Source organism: Colletotrichum truncatum, assembly GCF_014235925.2.
Source record: "Colletotrichum truncatum strain CMES1059 chromosome Unknown Contig_0003, whole genome shotgun sequence".
Classification (NCBI taxonomy): Eukaryota; Fungi; Ascomycota; class Sordariomycetes; order Glomerellales; family Glomerellaceae; genus Colletotrichum; species Colletotrichum truncatum.
This window is the reverse complement of record NW_027222400.1, coordinates 6,641,728-6,660,925: the sequence shown is the minus strand read 5'-3', so window position 1 is coordinate 6,660,925 and position 19,198 is coordinate 6,641,728. Positions and strand designations below refer to the sequence as shown.

At 52.8% G+C, this 19,198-nt stretch overlaps 3 protein-coding genes across 3 annotated transcripts; 1 reads left to right on the top strand and 2 right to left on the bottom strand.

Moving 5' to 3' along the window:
- Positions 1-74: 74 nt before the first annotated feature.
- CTRU02_206731 (acyl carrier protein) lies at positions 75-674 on the top strand (the record flags this gene model as incomplete). The annotated part of the gene is made up of 3 exons (XM_036732387.1): positions 75-320; positions 434-563; positions 628-674. 3 exons carry the CDS (start codon positions 75-77, stop codon positions 672-674), a joined length of 423 nt encoding a protein of 140 aa, XP_036575863.1.
- Positions 675-2,367: 1,693 nt separating this feature from the next.
- Positions 2,368-4,704, bottom strand: CTRU02_206730 (uncharacterized protein; the record flags this gene model as incomplete). Its single annotated transcript, XM_070204763.1, has 3 exons — positions 2,368-3,882; positions 4,074-4,354; positions 4,521-4,704. The coding sequence occupies 3 exons, from the start codon at positions 4,702-4,704 to the stop codon at positions 2,368-2,370; spliced, it is 1,980 nt and encodes a 659-aa protein (XP_070061867.1).
- Positions 4,705-15,409: 10,705 nt separating this feature from the next.
- Positions 15,410-17,488, bottom strand: CTRU02_206729 (MFS multidrug transporter; the record flags this gene model as incomplete). The annotated part of the gene is made up of 6 exons (XM_036732385.1): positions 15,410-15,661; positions 15,744-16,070; positions 16,125-16,370; positions 16,438-16,768; positions 16,854-16,979; positions 17,052-17,488. The coding sequence occupies 6 exons, from the start codon at positions 17,486-17,488 to the stop codon at positions 15,410-15,412; spliced, it is 1,719 nt and encodes a 572-aa protein (XP_036575861.1).
- Positions 17,489-19,198: the final 1,710 nt, after the last annotated feature.

Here is a 19,198-nt window from a genome sequence, read left to right as displayed (position 1 = left end):
CCATCCCCTCCCAAGCCGTCGCCTAAGCTTCCGAAGCTTCCTTCTTCACACAACCAGAACCAAAAACATAAAAAATGTTCCGCACAGCAGTCCTCCGTTCCGCGGCCGCCGCCACGCGCGCCATCCGTCCCGCCGTCCAGCAGTCTGCCCCCCTCGCCCGGAGATCTCTCGTCGCGCCCCGTGCCGCTTTCGCTCGCGCTGCCCCCAAGGCCGTCTCCGTCCGCTTCTACTCTGCCGCCACTGGCCTGAACAAGGAGGAGGTTGAGGGCCGCATCTTCGCCCTGCTCCAGGGCTTCGACAAGGTCAACGACCCTGCCAACGTACGTCGCCCTTTCTTTTTTCTCTTTCTTCCTCGACGAAAGTCGACCCAATTGAGTCGCAAACGTCAAACTGCAAAACCCTGATGCTGACTTTTGCGCTCTGCTTTCTACAGATCAAGTCCACTGCCCACTTTGCCAACGACCTCGGTCTTGACAGCTTGGACACCGTCGAGGTCGTCATGGCCATTGAGGAGGAGTTCAGCATCGAGATCCCCGACAAGGACGCCGACACCATCCACTCGAGTTCGTCTATCCCGCTACTATCTCTAGCTCTGCAAAAGGAAAAGAAACTAACTTCTTCAAACAGTCGACAAGGCGGTCGAGTACATCCTCAGCCAGCCCGATGCTCACTAAACGATTTCATTCCACCTTCCTCCGCTAAACCCGTCTCCCGGCGGTCTGTACAATTACCTGCCCCCGACATCGACAAACGCCACTCGCAATTTAGAAAAAGCAAACCACGGGAGGGGAACGCATGAGAAGATGCCGCGTCTGTTGCTCTCTCTCTCTCCCTCTCTCTCTCTTTCTTGTTTTCTTTCCAAAGCTAAGGGATGGGGGAAAGGAGGGAAAGAGAGCAGCAGCAGAAAAACAAAAAAATGAGAGAGAAAGAGAAGATGGAAGCAATAATGGCTTTTCGTCGTGGGTTGGGGACGGTTCGGTATGGGTAGTAGCCCACATTAGCCCGGGGTGTTTTTTTCCCCCTCCCGTGCATAAATGGCGAATGCGACGCAGCCCTGCATGCTCAAATCATGTCTTGGGAGCCGGCCAGCTTGGCCTTGTATTAGTGTATAGAATCCTTTTTTTCCGTCACTCGTTTGGCCTCGGTGATTCTACGCCTTCCTGATAAACCGGCGGGTGCCACATTGGAGGGGGGGGGGGGGGGGGGGGGGGGCATCTTGATGTTGTCGTTGCTTGTTCCAATCGTTCTCTGCGATAAACCCGCGGAAAAGCTCGGGAACGTATCCCATTGGATAACTCCCCCTTCTCAGCGACGCAATCGCCCCTCTGTAGAGAATGCGCTCCGATAACCCTCGGGTTTCAGTCTCGTCGTCCAGTTTTCATGCGCAACTCTCTTTCTCCCCTTTCTCACATACTAATGGATGCCATGTCACCTTGATTACGGCCGTGAATAAAAACACACATCAGTAGCCTTTTGTATATATATAAACGGAACGATGATTAGATGGCGGTATCTGCTTTTTTTTTTGGTTCCCCTCTCCCCCAAACGTCTCTAATGCGGTGCCGAGTCAATACGGCCTACCGATCCCGTTACAATTAGACGCTGGCCATGATCTATTCCACATTCCAAGGAATGAAGAGAATAACGAACCCATGTAGGAAATAATAAAAAGAGAATAAATAAACAATAAAGGACAGGATTCGCACACATGCATATGCCAGCTTGGCCACTTCCATCTTGTTGCCTTTCTCCCCCCCCCCTTTGCCATGTATCAACGCATTTACAACCTCCCTATACAATCCCGGAGTCGTGTCCTAGAAGCTCTAGGTACATCGTAACCCCCTTCCCCATCACAAAAAAAAAAAAAAAAAGCCAACAATTCCTCCAGTGGTTTTTTTTCTCTTGTTGGTAGCGAGCGAAGAACAGGTTGACCACATATACATAGCCTACCGCCAAGCAACAAAAAGTCCAAACGTATTAGATAACCCTTCGAGAATCCAGTATCCGTGTGAGCCAACATGGCGAATGAAATGTCGAGAAAAATTAAAACTCCAGCAAACTCCCTACCCTGTTGTATGAGCAGCCACCCTGTAATCCGATCCCTTGCTATGTCCCTTGATTTTGAAGACCGGTTGTTTTTCGTTTTCCAATGGCGTTTTTCTTTTTTTGTCAACTTGCCAATGCATGCTATAAAAGTCGTGGCTGAAATTTGAATCGTAGAGTGTCGTCAGGGTGTGAAAAGAGTTGAGAGTAAATGTGGACGTCGCCAAAATTGGCTGGCATTACACCGTCGCTATGCTTTTTCCAGTGCCGGTGGGTATATATCGAGTTTTTCTTTTAGAGGTCCGCAACAGGAGAGCAGGCGCATCAATGTCCACCCACAGTCTCAACGCTGACCGAAGGCTCTCGCTGTTCCTTGGCCAGGCCGGAGCTCGGAGCGGCCCCCTTGCCGGAGAGAGCGCTGGCGTAGCTCCATCCGCCTCCGATACCGAATCCGGAAGAGCCACGCTTCTTGAGTCTTGCCGATGCCTGCTCGTCTTCCTCCTCCATGTTGAACACAAAGGCCGGGTCCTCCTCGTCGATTGGCGTCGTATACCGTCCGGTGACCGAAGAGCTGATGGATCCGCTCGAGACATGTCGCTCCATAACGCGCTCGCGTTCCTTGCCAATAGGGCCGGCGCCGCTGCTGCTCGGAATGCGGCCGGTCGCTGCCAAGGGATGCAGATGCGGGCTGCTGCTGCCGTCGTCGCCCAGGCGTGTCCGCTGGAGCTGCTGCGTGAGGGCGGACATGGGTTCGCTGCCGGCACGAGATCCAATGGGGCGAGCCGACAGGCTGCCGTTGCCCATCTCGTTGGAAAGAACCGAGTTACGCAGAGGGCTTCCTACGTGTCCAAAGGCCGAGGGACCGTGCTTGTGAATACCGCGGCTCGCATCGAGCTCCTCCTCCTTCTGTCGCTGGAACAATGGTCCCCATCGGCTCGGGCTCGCACCCGTGATGGGGCTGCCAAACTTGGTAACGCTCTCGCTGCCGAGTTCGCCGTCGACGGCCCGCAGAGAGCCTCGGCGGGCCTTCTCGGCAGGTGTCAAGAGGTCCTGTAGGTTCTGGGGCACATAATCCTCCTCTAGGAATGCAAACTCTGCCTCCCAATCGTGGTCTACCGTCGTCTTCGGCATGCTAGAGCTGAGCATCTTGGGCTTGGCGTATCGGCTCGAGTGCATAGCCCGCTTACCGTAGTACTCCTCGCCGGGCGGGCTGCTGGAAGCGGTAGCGTTGGCGGCGGCTGCGGCCAAGTATTCGCTGCTACCGAAAGCGGAGGTATGCAGTAGCTTGAGGGTCTCGGAAGTACGCGAGTCTTTGGCGTTGTTCAACGAGGGGGATGGTGATTCGAGGCCGAACTTGGAGGGGACGGAAGACGGCCAAGGAGCGGCGGGGAAGCGGGCGGCATTGGATATGCCTTGAGAATCGAAAGAGGCGGGCAGTGGCGCATCCAGGACAGACAGGCCCTTTGCGTTGACGGGAGATAGGCCTAGGCCGAATCTAGAGGCATCGTCGTCGCGGGGTGAGCCATATACTGAGCCGGGGTGGGAGTAAGTAGTGTCAATTGTCGGGAGGCCGTTCTCGACACTCGGCTGGCGGCCAAGCGAATGCTGTCTCTCGTCACCGTAGGGATAGGCTGAAGCGTAGGGAGGGACGCCTTCTCGGTAGAGGCCGGAGGTGAGGGCACTCGTAGGGTGGTAGCCGGCGGCGGAGGTCGGGTTGATTCGGCCGCCGAGAGCTATCGGGGATGTTCCGATCGTGACGCCATTCTTGCCATAGTTGATGCGTCGGCCGTCGGGAAGGACGTGAATATTAGCGCATTTCGGGCCGAATTTGCAATTGCCCTAGAGAGACGAGCCGAATGTCAGTAACGAAAGACCAAGGCGTCTCGGAATGGGCGGGGCGCTATCGTCTAGATGCGGAGCACAGGTGTGGGCGCAAGGGCAATGTATGTAAATGGAGGGGCTGGGCGGTGTTGAGGAATGGAGGAGGAGAGAGGCATCATGGCCGATTCCGCCATGTCATTTCAACGCACCTTTGCAAAGTACTTGCAGATGTTCTCGGCGGCGGCGCCCAGATCGTGAGAGAAGGGGCAAGCATTGCCTGCCTGGCAAGCGCCTTGTCGGAAGAATTTACAGGGAACGTGGGAGGTGTCTATAGCGTCGAGGGCGAGACAAGTTAGCCAAGGACTGAGAGAGGAGTGGCAGTGGGGTGCGGGAGAGGGAAGAGAGAAGAGAGGAGGGGAGGAATGTTGCTCAAGACCCGGGTGCGATGCGACGTGTTGCAGAGGCAGCCAGGCGGCGACATCATGATCGACTAGGCCGCGGGTCATAAGGCCGTTTGCGATAACATTTGTGATCGCAGACGGCGAGCAAAAGAGAAGAACCGGGAAGACCAAGACGAAGGAGAAGTCAAGACGAGAAAGAGGCAGAGTAAGAGAGAGATAGAGGGAGAGAGAGGACAAGATGCAGAGGTGACGTACTCGGTGGGCTTCGTGGACCGTCGAACCTGGCACCGCCAGCGCCGGCAGAGGCCGTAGATGCGGCAGAGGGCATTGGGCTCATCATGGGGCTGGAATGACCATTCTGAGACTGTTGTTGGTGTTGTTGAATGTTGAGGCTGCCACTTCGCATATGGCGATATTCGGAGCCGTTTGTAGCGGGCATTTTTGGTGGAGGAGGAGGGATGAAGGGAAGACAAGGTAGGAAAGGGAAGTTAGTAAGTAGGAGGAGGGGAAAAGAGGAGCAAAAGCGAAGGCGCAGGAGCAAGTGCGGATAGGGAAAGAGAGGGCGGGATGATTGGGGGGGAAGGAGGGGGGGTGGAGGGGTGAGGAAGGACCGGGCTGGTGGGCTCCTGCTACTGTTACTTGTTACGGGTGGTGGTTTAGTGGACGATGGAGGGGGAAGGAGGGAAGGAGGGAAAGAGTGAGGGAGGGAAAGGAGGAGGGAGCGGCGGGGGCGGAGAGTAGAGTAGAGTAGTGGGAAACAGGTAATCGATTAGTGGGTAGCGGGGAAGGTCAATAGGGTGTCGACCGCTGAAGGGTGGGCACTGGACGCTTCTGTCCGCTGGTTGTAGGCTGTCCCCTGTGCTGTGTGCTGTGCGCTGTGCGCTATACACCGCTGGGATCGGTAGATGGTGCTATGCAATGCTAAAGGCGATGATGAGTGAGTCTCAGGCGTGGCGTAGCGGGGTCCAACACCCCATCCAAACTAAAAAAGGCTGGGACACACCCGAGGTGACGAGGAGGTGTGTGTGTGTGTGTGCCAGGTGAGAGGTACGGTTGAGACAGGGTAAGGTGAGGTGAGGCGTGAGGCGGGATTAATGAGTGCAACCAATGTGTCGTGCTAATACCTCACGGTAAGGTAAGGGATGGTGAGAGAGAGCAGAGAGCTGAGAGCTACTGGCTGAGTTTGGCTGATGTCTGCAACCGTGCAGCAGTCCAAATCAGTGTGAGTGAGCGAAACAGTGGTTGTTGAAATGAATGGGTGTGTGAGTGTGTGGTGGTGGTACCAATGTGTATAGTGATAGTGAGACGGGCAACCAAGGAAGCTCAGGTCCCGTACAAAGACGAGGTCAGAAGTCCGCAGTCCAGACCAGTCCAAACGGTCGGTACCTGGGGGGGCCAGGCAATGTGCGTAGGGACAAGGACAAGGTAACGGATGACGAAGATGGGCGCGAGTGGTGACCAGGGTGTCAGGGTCGATGCGGGCGGCAAAGGCGGTGGTGCGCCTCGGTCAGACGCGGGTTTGGTTGCCTTCAACGACGGGATCGAGGCCGAGAGGACAATGGGAGGGGATGAGTGCGAGCGAGGATGAGAGTTTGAGCAGAAAGATGAAATATCCTGGTTGTGCAATCCAACAACAGTTTCGTCACACTATAATGAATGCCGGTAATGAGCGCCGATGAGATGCGACGGCTAGAGAGTGAGACTGAGAGGATCAGAGAACGATAAAGAAGAATAAACCCCACTCACGGCCAGGGTCGGCGCTGGGAATCGAAGTTGATGCCAAAAAGCTATTGCTGCGACCGAGTCGGGCGGAGATCAAAATGAGTCGTCTCGAGTCAGCCACCCAACGAAGATCAATCGCCAGGATCCTGAGTGATTTTGTGACGCAAAACAACGGAGATAGATGGGAGCGACAGCCGGGCCGATATCGTGAGCGAAATACCCAAGAGAATAAAAAAAGTAAGGCGATGAGGGCACTCAGAAGCACGCGATACCGATAAAGTGCGTCCACCACTCACGCCGGCCTTGGCTGGGGGATCAGAGAGACGAGGGAGGGAGGGGGGCTCAAGTGGGACAAAGAGGCGGGGCGCGGCGCTTTCGGTAGGGAAGCGTTGCCCAAGGACGGCTTTGGCTAAGGTGGTAGCGCCGCGATGGACTCGATTTGGTTTGTCGGGGGTATCGTAATGTGACGCGATACAATGCCTCCACAGACTTGCAGTCGGATAGACGGTGCGAAGGGGCGAGCGGGGGAATGGGATGTCCCAATATAGTAATAGTAGTGGTAGCAGCAGCGAGTAGTAGTAGTAATTCCAGACGCAGGAATAGATATAAATGTACAGCATACACATATACACTGGCACATGTGTGTGTATATATGTATATCTGTACAGATGGATATATCTTCACTACAGATCGGGTGAAGGTTGCCTGTAGAAACTAAGGTACCTTAGGTATCCAAGGATCAATGGGCTGTGAGGCGTGTAAAGTGGAATAATGAAGAGTAATGAAAAAAATGGGCCCGATCACGAGGGCGGCGACTATCGCAAAAATGAACCAGGCCTTTGCTGGTCGCGACTGAGGTCGATGATGGCGGAAGCTGATACCAAAATCCCTCCAGGTGAAGCAATCGACGAATCAGGTCCTCTTGTTGTGTCGTGCCTTGACCTGGGAGGTTGGAGATTAGATCAAATGGACAAGACGAGCGACCTGCATACATCCACGGCCCAGTCAGAGGCATCCATATAATGGCACCTCTATTGTATAGATGCCGAGGGTGGATTCGCTGGACTGACTTGTCTGGACTGGGATGATGATAGACGGGGGAGGAGTCAAGGCTAAGCCGGCCGATGAATGTGTACGTACCCGGTACCACGGAAACTATGCCTTCTCTCCCAACTACGATAGGACTGTGTTCAGAGGACCGGCTTTGTGTGTTTTGCAGGTGGGCGCAGTAGGGAGCTAGACTGCTGTTGTAAGTGCTCGGCCGCTACTCAGGGGTCATCTTTTTTAGGGCTGGTGGCGTCTGACGGTGAACAATGAAAAGGGCAAAGGGGAGGCAAAAGATGAGTGAAAGACGTGAGAGGCGGAAGTGTTGTCAAGTGTGCCTAGCTTCGGCCGGTGTTGGTTCCAGTTCTGTTTGGGGTAAGATATAATGTTGCGAGGCGTGGGCGGGAGTTGTCGGCCACTCCAACGGCATTAAGCTAAGGCAGCTTCGACAAAAGGCACAGCTCCTATTAATAATTCGACTTTCGCCGTGGAGAATATAGGAGTAAAGGTTGGGGTCGTGGCATCCATCTAAGCCACGGGAATCATCTTCATCATATAAGTGAGAACCCGCCCCCTGCTTCCATACACCAGTCGCTTCCTCATCACGTTGTTGGACCCCCGCCGGTCAAACATGGGGGTCACTCATGGTATCCGTAAGTGTTTGGGAGACTCTTCAAGTCTCTTCACAAACAACCCTCACTTCAGTGTTGACACAGTACCTCACCCTCCACGAAAACTCATGTATTCAGAGTGCGATGCCAACCACAAGTGTACTTGTATTCCCTTTGTAGCTTTTCTGAGCACAAATAGCTTTGTATCGTACGGTACGCCGTTCTTGCCCCCCTGTTCCCCTTCTCTATCCCCCCTCTTGTGCACACCCATGCCTTGCCGCCATCCATCCAAGATGTATTCCCGCTGTGCCATGTCTTGTCTGCCAAGTCATATTGGATGCCGTGTTAGTCGAGCCTCACTTCGCCGTGGCCAAGGCACTTTTCTCATACGAGCAAACGTCTAGTACCCCATCAGTGGCATTCCTCGCAGAATACATGCACCAAGCCCTCATCAATGTCTCTCTCTCTCTCTCTCTTGCCGGTCCCCGTCTCCTCACCACCACCATCCTATCGTCATCACCACCATCACCACCCCCCCTGGATCCAGAGTCTAGGAGGCGTGCATCCATCACGCGGAGACCCCATGATGCACCGACGCATCCAAGATGCCCCATGTTCTATGCCCCTCAGCCACCGAACCCCATCCTTCCCAGCACTGCTTGCTGCCGACAACAACAATAACACTGCTGTCTGCAAAGGCGCCACCCATCGGGTGTGGCCGTGTAGGAGCAAATGGGGCGAAAAAATCAGGAAACATAGGAGGCGTGAAAGCGTGAGGAAAGCGGTCAGCCGTGCACGAGGAGTGTGGTTGGAATGCCGTCCTTATTCTCGACCTATCCCATGTCTTCCATTACTGCCGGATTTCGGGAACAGGCGAGCCAGTGAAGGAGGTGTCAACCATGGGTGGCCGGAATGTGAGATGGACAAGTTGCGTAGGGTGAGCCGTAGGATCGCCGAAAAGTCCCGCCCGCTCACACATCACACATATGCGCGCACATATACTATCGAGGCAATTGATGTGGGCCGTGATGATTCTCCTCGGACTTGGGGTGATTCTGTGGTGATAGCCAAAGCCCTCGGGTGACTCGACTGAACTGGTTTTACCCCGTATGAGCAGGATTGCTTTCTTAGGCCTCAGCCAGTCATTGCCAACCGATCAATGTTCTCACTTTTTTCACTTCATGCGACTACTAAAGAGCTATGCAGGCGATGGCGAATGCGGCCATGATGTTGACGCCGTTTGCCAGTTGGTGAGACCGTCCACAGGAGTAAACTCCGTATCACAACAGCAATTGGCAACCGGGATCTTGGGACCCCTGGCGGCGTCTCACTCCCCTGTACGACATCGTTCATTCTGCGCTCTACAGCCGGTTATTTCCCACGGCTCAGTGACAATGTGAAGAATTCGATTTCCTGAGTGTGTGTCTTGGTCCGCTGCATTTGCAGTTGCGTCGTAAATGCACATCATCGCGTGAGTTGGTAGTACGAAAGTGAGTGAAGCAACTCGAAACCATAATAGGGGGGGGCGTGTAAGAGCATCCGATTGATTCATGGGCATTTGAAGATAGTGTTGACACCCATCACCAATCAAGACGTCTGCCAACTACTTTTCGGCTCAAGAATAGTCTGTCCGCTTTCTTTTTCCCCCATTTCTGATCTCGCATCACGGCGTCAAACATGCATCGCCAAGCAGATCTATCCACCTAGTGTCTCGCCCCGTTCATGCTGTCCAGCATCACGGGGTTCGTATCCAAAGTTCTCGCGTACAACCCAAGTAAGTAGCCCCAGGGATCTAGGAGCACACTTGACCCAAGGGTCCCCGTCGACGTACATCAACAAGCTCAAGAGTAGCATCGAAACCGTCAGTCGTCCGATCGCCAGTCATACATCACCGCTATAGTCAAATCGGGTACGACCATGCAACACCGTCTACAACCATAACTTGTCCATCCTGAGCAACGCGCAGGCTCCGAGCGAGGTTGTCGCCGCTCCAGCGTTACAGTTGCACGACGTTTTCACGTAACGCGACGCGAGGCTCCCACCCCACGGAGACACGCTCACAGACGTGCATATGCGAAGGCTGCGACGTACGTTTACTGATTCGGGCTGAATTGCTCGTCACTGGATCGCCTTCAGAGACATACATGCAGACAAGACAAGTGTGTAAGTGAGAGAGAGAGAGAGGCAAGATAGAAGTCGATGCTGCAGCAGAGCGAAGCTCGCAAACTGGACTCTGCGAGAACTGGCGCACGGGTATGATGATGCATGTCTCGACTTTCGGATGAATCGTGCCCTGTCAGTGGCCTCTTCTTCCATTTTGACATTTTGTGCCATGGGCCCCCCACGCACATTAGCTTGTGTTTTGTTTGATAGCATCACGGCGAACCAACATGCGCCTTTTCCATCTCTAGGCTTCCGTTTTGCTGGGGAATTCTGCCCAACCTGATTCCCCATGTGGCGTCTCCAAAACCCGATGCATCATTGTCTCTACTGATTTTCGCATTTGGGGGAGGCTATGTTCCAGAACTGCCCAATACTTCGCGCCAGTTCAGATGCTGTCCCCGCCGCTATCTGCGCCCTGTTTCCATTTTCAGTGGTTATCTTTTCCCTTGACCATGTACGGATACCCTGTTCATCATCGCCATCCGTCTCCACAGATGTTCAGCTGCCGAGACATCATCATATCCAACAGTGGCTGTCATCACCGCAGCCTCGACTAGCAGTGCCTATCATTTTTTGTCCTTTTTTTTTTTTTTTCGTCTTCTGTTGGTTGTACAGATCACCGGCACCTGCTTCTTTCGTCCGCAATTCATGCCGTAGTCAAACTTGCATTTGGCCTCCCCATTGAGATGGCTTTGCAGCCTCGGCCAACGCGAGTACCCGTCTCACCAAGTCATTTTGGGCACATAGGCAATGTAAAGCAGCTATCCGACGACAGATGCCTAGTCGGTGAAGAGTAACTGGCTCCCTCGTTGTGGGGTTGCAGATGCCTTTGATAAGGCAACCAGTTGACCAAGCCCAGACCCCTATATGCTACAGAGTCCTCGATATGACGAGTCTTCCATTCCGTTGATTTGCCAGCCAAGACGAAATCGTAGCTGTTGTGTCTCCTACTTCTCTAGTCACACGCTTCCCCCTTGCCAGTTAAGGGTGTGTCATGGCATTACACAAAGATAGAAGACCGGAAAAGGTCCGATGCTCCAAGAAGCTACTGCGCCAACGTCGTTCAACAACAACAATCGCCTACCTTACTATGGCCAGCATCAAACTAGGATGTTGTCGAGGTAGCTGGGCTTTATGGTTGACTTGCTTCTACCCTCCCGAAGACCCCAGCTGGTCTTCGCAGCGCTGATCCCTGCAACGACCAGGGTTGCCCGCTCGTCCTTTGCCCTTCTTCACACACCAACCGCATCCACCCCAGCTCAAGACCCAGGGTAAAACACCCCGAAAAAGAACGCCGCGAGCTCTGGCTACTGGTGAGATTCCATCTGAACCATAGCATGGACATTTGGAGCACCTGTGGGGCAGATTACCGGTTGACAGCAGCAAAAAGCGCATCTCGCGTCTGCGCCAAAAATCCATCTGCGAACTGACAAGCAGCATTACGCAGTAGACCGGATTCATCATCATCATTCATCCTCCTCCTCCTCCTCCTCGCCCCAGTCAGGTTTTCGAGTCCTCGCAACACCACCCAGATCCAGTCCCGTATTCCAAATCAGTTGCAAATGCCTCGCGTCATGATTCATGGATCACCAAATGAACACACTCGTCGAGACAACACACTCGCCTTGAACGACGCGCCGTCTCCCCGTTGATTAAGCCTATCACTGTCTCCAGCTCACCGCTTCATGCTCCATGCTGTCCATTTGTCCAAGTACGCCAAGGTCTTGCTCGACACCACCAGCGGTCGCACCATGTCTGCATCAACTTTACATCAACATTCCCCGATCAAGTCACGCTGAATCCTGGTCTAGACCAGCAGGTCCTAATTCGCCTTAGCCCAGGCCTCCTCCAGACCTTGTTAAACACTCGATACGGCAAGACTGTCACTCTCTCAGCGAAACAAGGGTGCAAGGGTTCCCGTTCCCTACGCCGATCCCTCCTCAGCCTCCCCGGCGTCTGCTCTCGATGGCTCTCTCTCTACGATTTTGCTCATGGCTTCAACCCCCACCCTCCATGACGACCACGACCCCCCTCTTTTCAGCAAACAGGTCGTTCTCTCCAATCTTCCGTCTCCTCCGTCCACTCCATCTCGAAAAGTCCCATGTCGCCTTGTCCCACACCTTTCCTCTCCTACCAATCTCTGGCTCATGTTCAGTGTATGGCAAAACTATCATTGTTGCCCTGCCTAAACTGTGGCGTCGTGTCGAGTGGCTGACTGGAACTATATCTCATGTGAAAGAGGTGGCTGCGTATGCGGCCCAATGTCACTCGCAGCAGTTCGCAGCCGCCTCCCGGTCTATATGTGCCCATGCTAAATAGCAGCACGGCACTTCCCCGATACCTTGCTCTGCCGTCCGCTTGATTTCGGCCAAAGTCCCCCATTCGAAAGAGAAAATCTGCGACCAAAGAAGTCAACGCGGTGTCAACGCATCTGCTTCCCCTTCGACTGAAGCGCTTACGGTCCACCGTTTGCCCATTCGGTACTGAGTGGCGGTCACCAGAGCGGCCGCATGAGGAACATGTCAGACAAATCACGCCTAGCCTCCGCGTACACCCTTCCCGATCCCCTCCACACCACCTTTTTTTGCCCTCCCAGAACCCCACACTCGATCTTCTCTCACTCAAAGGGAGGGGACATCACCCAATGTTTCTCGTATTGTCTTGGTCCCCCTGTACCAAAATCACCCTCCGCATGACTTGCCCCTTAGCTAAGCCGACCTTCGTTACGTGCCCCGTTCCGCGGAGCCTTCTCTGCCTGCAATCAACGTCGATACCCCATATTCATGCCATGCTGACGGATAAGCCACGCCCAGCCACTGGACAGAGTTTGGGCCGTAGCCCTACGACAACGGCGCCATGTCAGACCTATAGTTTACTTGTTCTTTTCGGCGTGCGTGCACCGTCCCAGCTCTCAGCTCTGGTATGACGTTGGTTTCCTACTGCTTGTTTCCGATACATGAGGCCTCGCTCGTCCCCTTCGTTCTGGCTGCCAGCCGCGAGATACGATCACCTGGAGGGGGCGTTGGAGCCCCCCCTTGTCCTCCCGCAACTGCCATTCCGACTTCCGATTCCCTCACTCGAAGCAAAGCACAGAGACACAGAGAGAGAGAGAGCACGTTTGCCGTTGTCTTATGCTTAACAGACATCCCGAATCGATGTCCAGCCAAGTCGACGTTGTGGCACTGACCCTGCTGCCGCAGGGTAAGGGTGGGTAAGGTTGTCCTCCAAACAGGGAACGAGCAGCTAAGCAGGACGCTGTGTCTCATTAGCATGCACCATCTCGCACACCCTCTTCTGCGAGATCGTCTTGCTCTAGATATCTTGAGCACATCATCCTTCGAACCCCATGATCCCCACCCATCCATCCTCTCCCGGCACGTTCCACTCCGCCTTTGCCAGGCGCACCGCGTAGTCCCCTTCTCCGTTTTGATAGCTATCGGTAGTCTCGGATCTGTGACCTTGCAAACGCGTTGCACGCGAAGCTCGATAGATGTTGTTCTCGCCTCCCGGCCTTCAGAACAATACACACCCTGAGATGTAACGCCGACGGTGGCTTTCCCACACGGCAATCCCAGCCTAGACCCAAGGGACCGCCCCTCCAGAAGGTTCTCGGGAATAGAAGTACCCTGAAGATCGTGGCGGTTTTGACTGGGCCTAACCAGTCTGCTGATGAGGACACAAAAGCTCTTGGGCCAACACAAAGTGCGAGGTCGCAGGGGGAGAGTCCTCGTGCCATCATGAGGGTGCTTCGCAAGCCTACGCCACGCCTCCAAATTCTCAGGAGCATTTGTTCCCGTCATCTTTACATCACTATGAAACTGATATATTGCCCACGCTTCCCCGTTTATTCCATAATCCATCTCGAATTTCGGGCGTGCGATGAGAAAAGAAGGGAGGGGGGGGGCCGCTGAGCAGTCACTCGGTCTCGACGTTCATCCAAAGGGTGTCCATTGGATCAGTGCGAAGCCTGTTCTCAGGCGAGTAAATTGCCCGGGACCGCCCAATCACGCTGCCGGCTGCCCGACATCAGATCAAGCCACTTTCCCCAAAGCTCTGGGATTCCAGATGGGCTTGGGACGGCGGCTAGGCGGTCACGGACGGTACGCCCGTTGGCCTAGCAGCCCGGGGTTTGGTGACTTGCCATGTGACTCAGACCTGCCGCCAAGCGGTGTGGATGGGTGTCTCAGATACCTCTGCTATTTTGCTGAAAGAAAAAAAAGTGCGGAGACGCATCTTTCTCCGTCTCTGATGAGCCGCTGCAGCTTCGTAAACATCCACAGATAAGCCTGGAAGCTGCCCTTCGCTTGCAGGCTGTCTGGTCGAGCAGTGGTCCACCTCGTTCAGGTTCTACGTGAAAGTAATGCACAGAAAAGCAAGGAAGGCGCCGGCACGACTAATCCCGATGCAACTCGAGTGTGGCCCGCTAGTCTGGCGACAAGGGCCGGTCTAAACTACAGATATACCTTTGAAGACCCAGTCGGGACTGGGTATTACACCGGTCATCGCGACATGCAAGATGCTGATTTGTTCGTTCTGTTTGTTTTGCGTGTTTTGATCAGCTGGACATTGGCATCGTCGGTGAGGTAGGACAGTCTCAGCTTGGTGTCGTTCGATGTGGACATTGCCCACCCATCAAAGATTGTTTGGCGATGTGCGAACCTTACGGGGGAATACATGGGGGTATTCTCGTGAGGTACAGTACTGGCCGTTGCCGAGATGGCGAGGGGCATGATGAATGAATGCAGGAAGAATCCTGTTGGGCGGCGGGCTCGGAGAAAGATCTCCTGGGTTTTGACACATTATCAGCAAGTTTAGATCAGAACTTGCTGCCAGAGCGGGGAATGGGGACAAAGGGGATTCCCACTTTGATTTTCGCTTCTCCTTATCATGTTGCCTTTCTCGACTAGAATCTGACTGTTGACGGGTCTTGTCAACTGGTGGGAACTGGCGACGTGTTGATTATTTCTCCAAATAGAGCCACTCACAGGGGGATTATGACCCTTCCGAGGCAAACAGGCCTGTTTCTAAGTATAGGGGATATTTGAGAATTTATCAAGTTAACAGTATTAGATCCTTTGGCAGTGGATTCATCCATGAACATGCCGGAATGTAGCATGGGACATGGCCACTTCTCCTTTCCAATCTTCTTTCAAACTCGAATTACCATGGCAATAAGCCAGTGAAATGTTCTGTACTGTAGATCAAGAATCAGCTTACTTGACAGTGCTTCGGTTGATTATTGAATACCTTTTTCCAACACATTGAGCCCTTTAAATGATTGCTAGAGTTCACTATTGGAACAAAAAGGACTAGCGAAAGCATTACTGTCTACATCATACGACGGAACATCTTTCATTCATAAAGCTCATCTGAGGTTCTATCAGTTGAAATACCTATTAAGAGGTCAGTGTTCCTTGGGGTGTTAGGTCACCCATGGAGCCAAAACGCTGTACGAGGTCTGGCAGCACTCTGAAGGTATTTGCCATCGATATCAAGAGAGCCGGCAATACGATTTTACAATCACCAAATTTTCACGCAGCAAGCTCGCGATAATCCAGAGCGGTTTACCAAATCTGTTTCAAGCCATAACGGTTTTTTATGCAGCTAGTATACACAATGTCCATACCTTCCCCTGATGGCTTCCCCCTTTCTCATCACGACCCATGGTATCGGCGCCATAAGCAAAGCAACCGCTGCAAGAATCGTGTTTCCCCACCCTAAACCCAATCCATCGAAAAGGGGAAGACCCGCGAGGGGCAAGAATGCGCCGAAGATGCTACGTAGAATTGTCGAGGCAGCGAGGGCGGAAGCGGCGTGCGTCGTAAACGCGTCAACGAGGTAGGATGCCAATGGCGTCTGCAAGGTGAGGTCAGTTTTGGTGCTCACTCGGCCAAGCAACCTAAAACATTGAAGGAGCTGCAGGAAAAACTTCACTTACAAACACAAACATAATGCCCACGCCGACTATGGCAGTCCCGATCATCGGTATGAACCAGAAGACAGACTTCTCTGCTGTCCATCCGTACAAAAGCAGCCCTCCTGGTATGAGAGGTGTCGAGTACGCCATCAACGGAAGTCGAAACTCGGGTTTGCGAGCGCCCGCCTTTTCTGCCAGGGTAGTGGCTAACCTGTCACTCCAGAACGAGACGAGAATCGTACCCGAGACAGTACCGAGACCGACGCCTATGAACGTGAGCCCGGAGGAGCCGGTCGAAAAGCCGTATTTCCCTCTGAAGACCGTTGCGAGTGTGGTAAAGAACAAGTACTGATATTCAATGTTAGCCGGCAGCATGGAAGTAAATAGGTAGGTCATACTCACCAGGTATCCATAGATGACGGCAAAATACAAGGATAGAACGAGAACAACGGGATGAAGGAACAAAAGCCGAAGGGGACGATTAATGGCTCTTGAGAATGCCTCCCCCGGCGAGACCCCGTCATCAAGAGCTGACCTGTATCTCGAGTCTCCGGTGCGCTTTCGGATTTTTTTAGTTCGTTTTTCAAGCAAGGCCTTGCCTGACGTTTCTCGGAGGACTATAAGCATGATGATGCCTAGGACGCCGGCCTATGAAATTTTTTCGTGTCAGTCCTTCCGTGAACGATGCGAATTCGGGAGCCCGGGGGTAGCTTACCATGATGCATAATGTCCAAAATATCCACCTCCAACCCCCATACTCGGCTATGAAACCACCCACTGCAGGCCCGATAACAGGACCCAGGAGAGGAGCAATGGAGTAGATCGACACCGCTCTGCCCCGCAATGCCGTTGGTGCAACATCCGCAATGGTACCGCCGCCGATGGACAGCGGGGCCGCGCCGGCACATCCGCTCAGGAATCGAAACAACAGCAGAACGCCAAGATTGGGAGAGAAGGCGCATCCGATGTTACATGCGAAGAAGAGTATGTTCGAGAGACTGTACGCAGGGTATCGTCCGTAGAGCTCCGACATGGGTGCTGCTAAACTGCTCGTTGTAAGCTTCTCTCCTGGCAACCAGGGGGCAAAGGTTCCATCCGCATGCTATTCGAATCCCTCTGATAAGAACTTACACAGGACCAAAGACGAAGCCCAAATTGAAGATGGATATAACGAAAGAGGATAGAACGCCTTCGGGCGCTTTGAACTCGGCTAGGATTTCACTCACTGCGGGCGCTGGCATCGAAGAAGCAACCGCACTATACAGACAGACGAAACGTCAGAGAAGGCAAGACAACAAGCGAGAAGATACCATTGAACAGGCTACTCACGCTTGTAGCGTCAAGATACTCACAAGCACAATTTGAATCCACCTGAATTTCATTGCCCAATTCCTAGGATTCTCCGCATCGTGAGGTCTGTCCCAGTCGACCACTCGGTTTGACGCCGCCCTATCACCACTATCCTTCCATGTTGCAACAGAAGCACCATTTGTTGATGCTGCGAAATATGGTGATCGTACCGAATCGCTGTCGTCGGGGATGCTACTGAACGCGGCGCCCATATAGAGGCTCAACTCGTGGACGGGCCCAGGCGGTGGCCCATCCACGCTGAGACGGAACCATGAGAATCCGGATATCCTGGCATCCTTTTGCGCGCCATCACTGTAGCTGCCTGTTGATTGTCGTTTAGCTACGACCGCAGGCGGCGGGTATTGTGTTTCCTTCTCAATGGACGCTTCCGAGTCGCTATCCCACGCGGCAGCCATTGGTCGTTGAGCCTGTATCTTTCCGCAAGTACTAAGCGATGTCTTGCACAAACACCGAGCGAGGTGCTCCGAAGCGAGCGAAGGGAGCTACCAAAGGCAGTGAGACTTCTACACAGGTAGGCTGAAAGCCATTTGCACGATACCCAGATGATGTGCAGCGTGGAAGTTTCAATAGAAAATCCAAGGCTAAAGACAGCATCGCTTTCGGGCACATTGTATTTAGGTTCCAATCCCCCACTTGCCGCAATTATATGTCTCCTTTTTCAAAAAGTAAGAATTATTGCTGCTATTCCTGAAGAGGTTGTTGTATGTGATGCGCTCCCCACTTAATGGGGCACTGTCGTCTGCTTCGGATAGATTTAAAGGATGACAAAGGTGGCGAGAGTCGGCATAGCTTTCAAGCGTTGCGGTTATAACCGAAACTGGCTTATGGAGGTGTGATAATAACCAGCGTACGTTTCAAGTAGTGGCTAACACTGAATGGACGCCCGTTTCCCACAATATGCCGTGCGAGCCGATATGCCGCATTGGCGGTTTTCTGTCATGTTCTGAGTGTTGTTTATAAGCTTTGGGTCCCCTGTTTCAAAAAGCTTCGTGAATGAATCGCAGCTGACTTTGCCCGTTGCAGAACATGCGCTACTAGTACTAAGGTAAAGTAGTGCCAAGGTTCTTTTTCCATGTTGCAATGATAAAAGATCAATTTAATGGTTCAGCAATTGTTCGTCGACACCTGTCGCCGCATGACGCAGGGTGTGACAGTCGTCCACAATACGTTGTTCATTAAGGCCGTTATTTAGCTATTGAGAGAAGCCGGTTTTTATTAGGATGACAGCAAGTCTGCAGCGCGCCTAAGAAATCGGAATGAAGTAGTGTACGCAATACACCCAAACCTGCCAGAAAAGACTATGCGATAAAGCACACTTAAACCTTGTCTCTCCTTGATAAGAATTGTGTTATGCCAACTTGGTAAGGGTCGATGACAAAGTTTATAAACCTTTCACAAAGAACTTTACGACATTGGATATGGTTTATGGAGAAAGGGGCAAGAGAGTTAGGAGAGACAGTAGTATGAAGCCTGAATGGGCATCCTCCACCTGGAGCTCAGGTCTGATTTGGAGTTAGATCTATATTCGCTTGCTAGAGTCAATGCTAATCCTGTTCCCAAATCATGTCAGCATTGTTATTTTTGCTTCAGTTACTAGGATGCAAGGTAGGAGATTCTCTGTGTCGTTCACACTCACCAACAAAGTTTGATCGTCATAAAGTATTTCGAAACACCTGAACATGGAGTTCAAACATTCTTGAAATGATGCGGCAAAACAGCCTTGTAGGGCTGATGAACCTTGTGAGCTCTTCCATGACTGTTGCAACATCGTTGTTGGCTGAATATGTATGCAGATCCGCGCCGGTTTTGTGATGTATCAGCCTGTTGGAAATTTGTGAGAAATATTGGTCATTGACCTGCAAAGTCGAGAATTTGGTAAGGTACCACATGCAGAAATAGTACTAAAATGGTTTTAATTTTTGCTTGATCTCAAAAGTAGGGCGTATTGCTCTAGTTAATGAAAACCCTTAAGCATCAATCTATTCAGGCAATTCGAGTTTTGTCAGACTTGCCTAAGTCAAGTGAGAAGTAGTCGCCATATCGGACTGTCTGGTGGTAACAGCAAAAGTCGACTTAGTAGAAGCTCACCCGAGAAATTGAGAAAT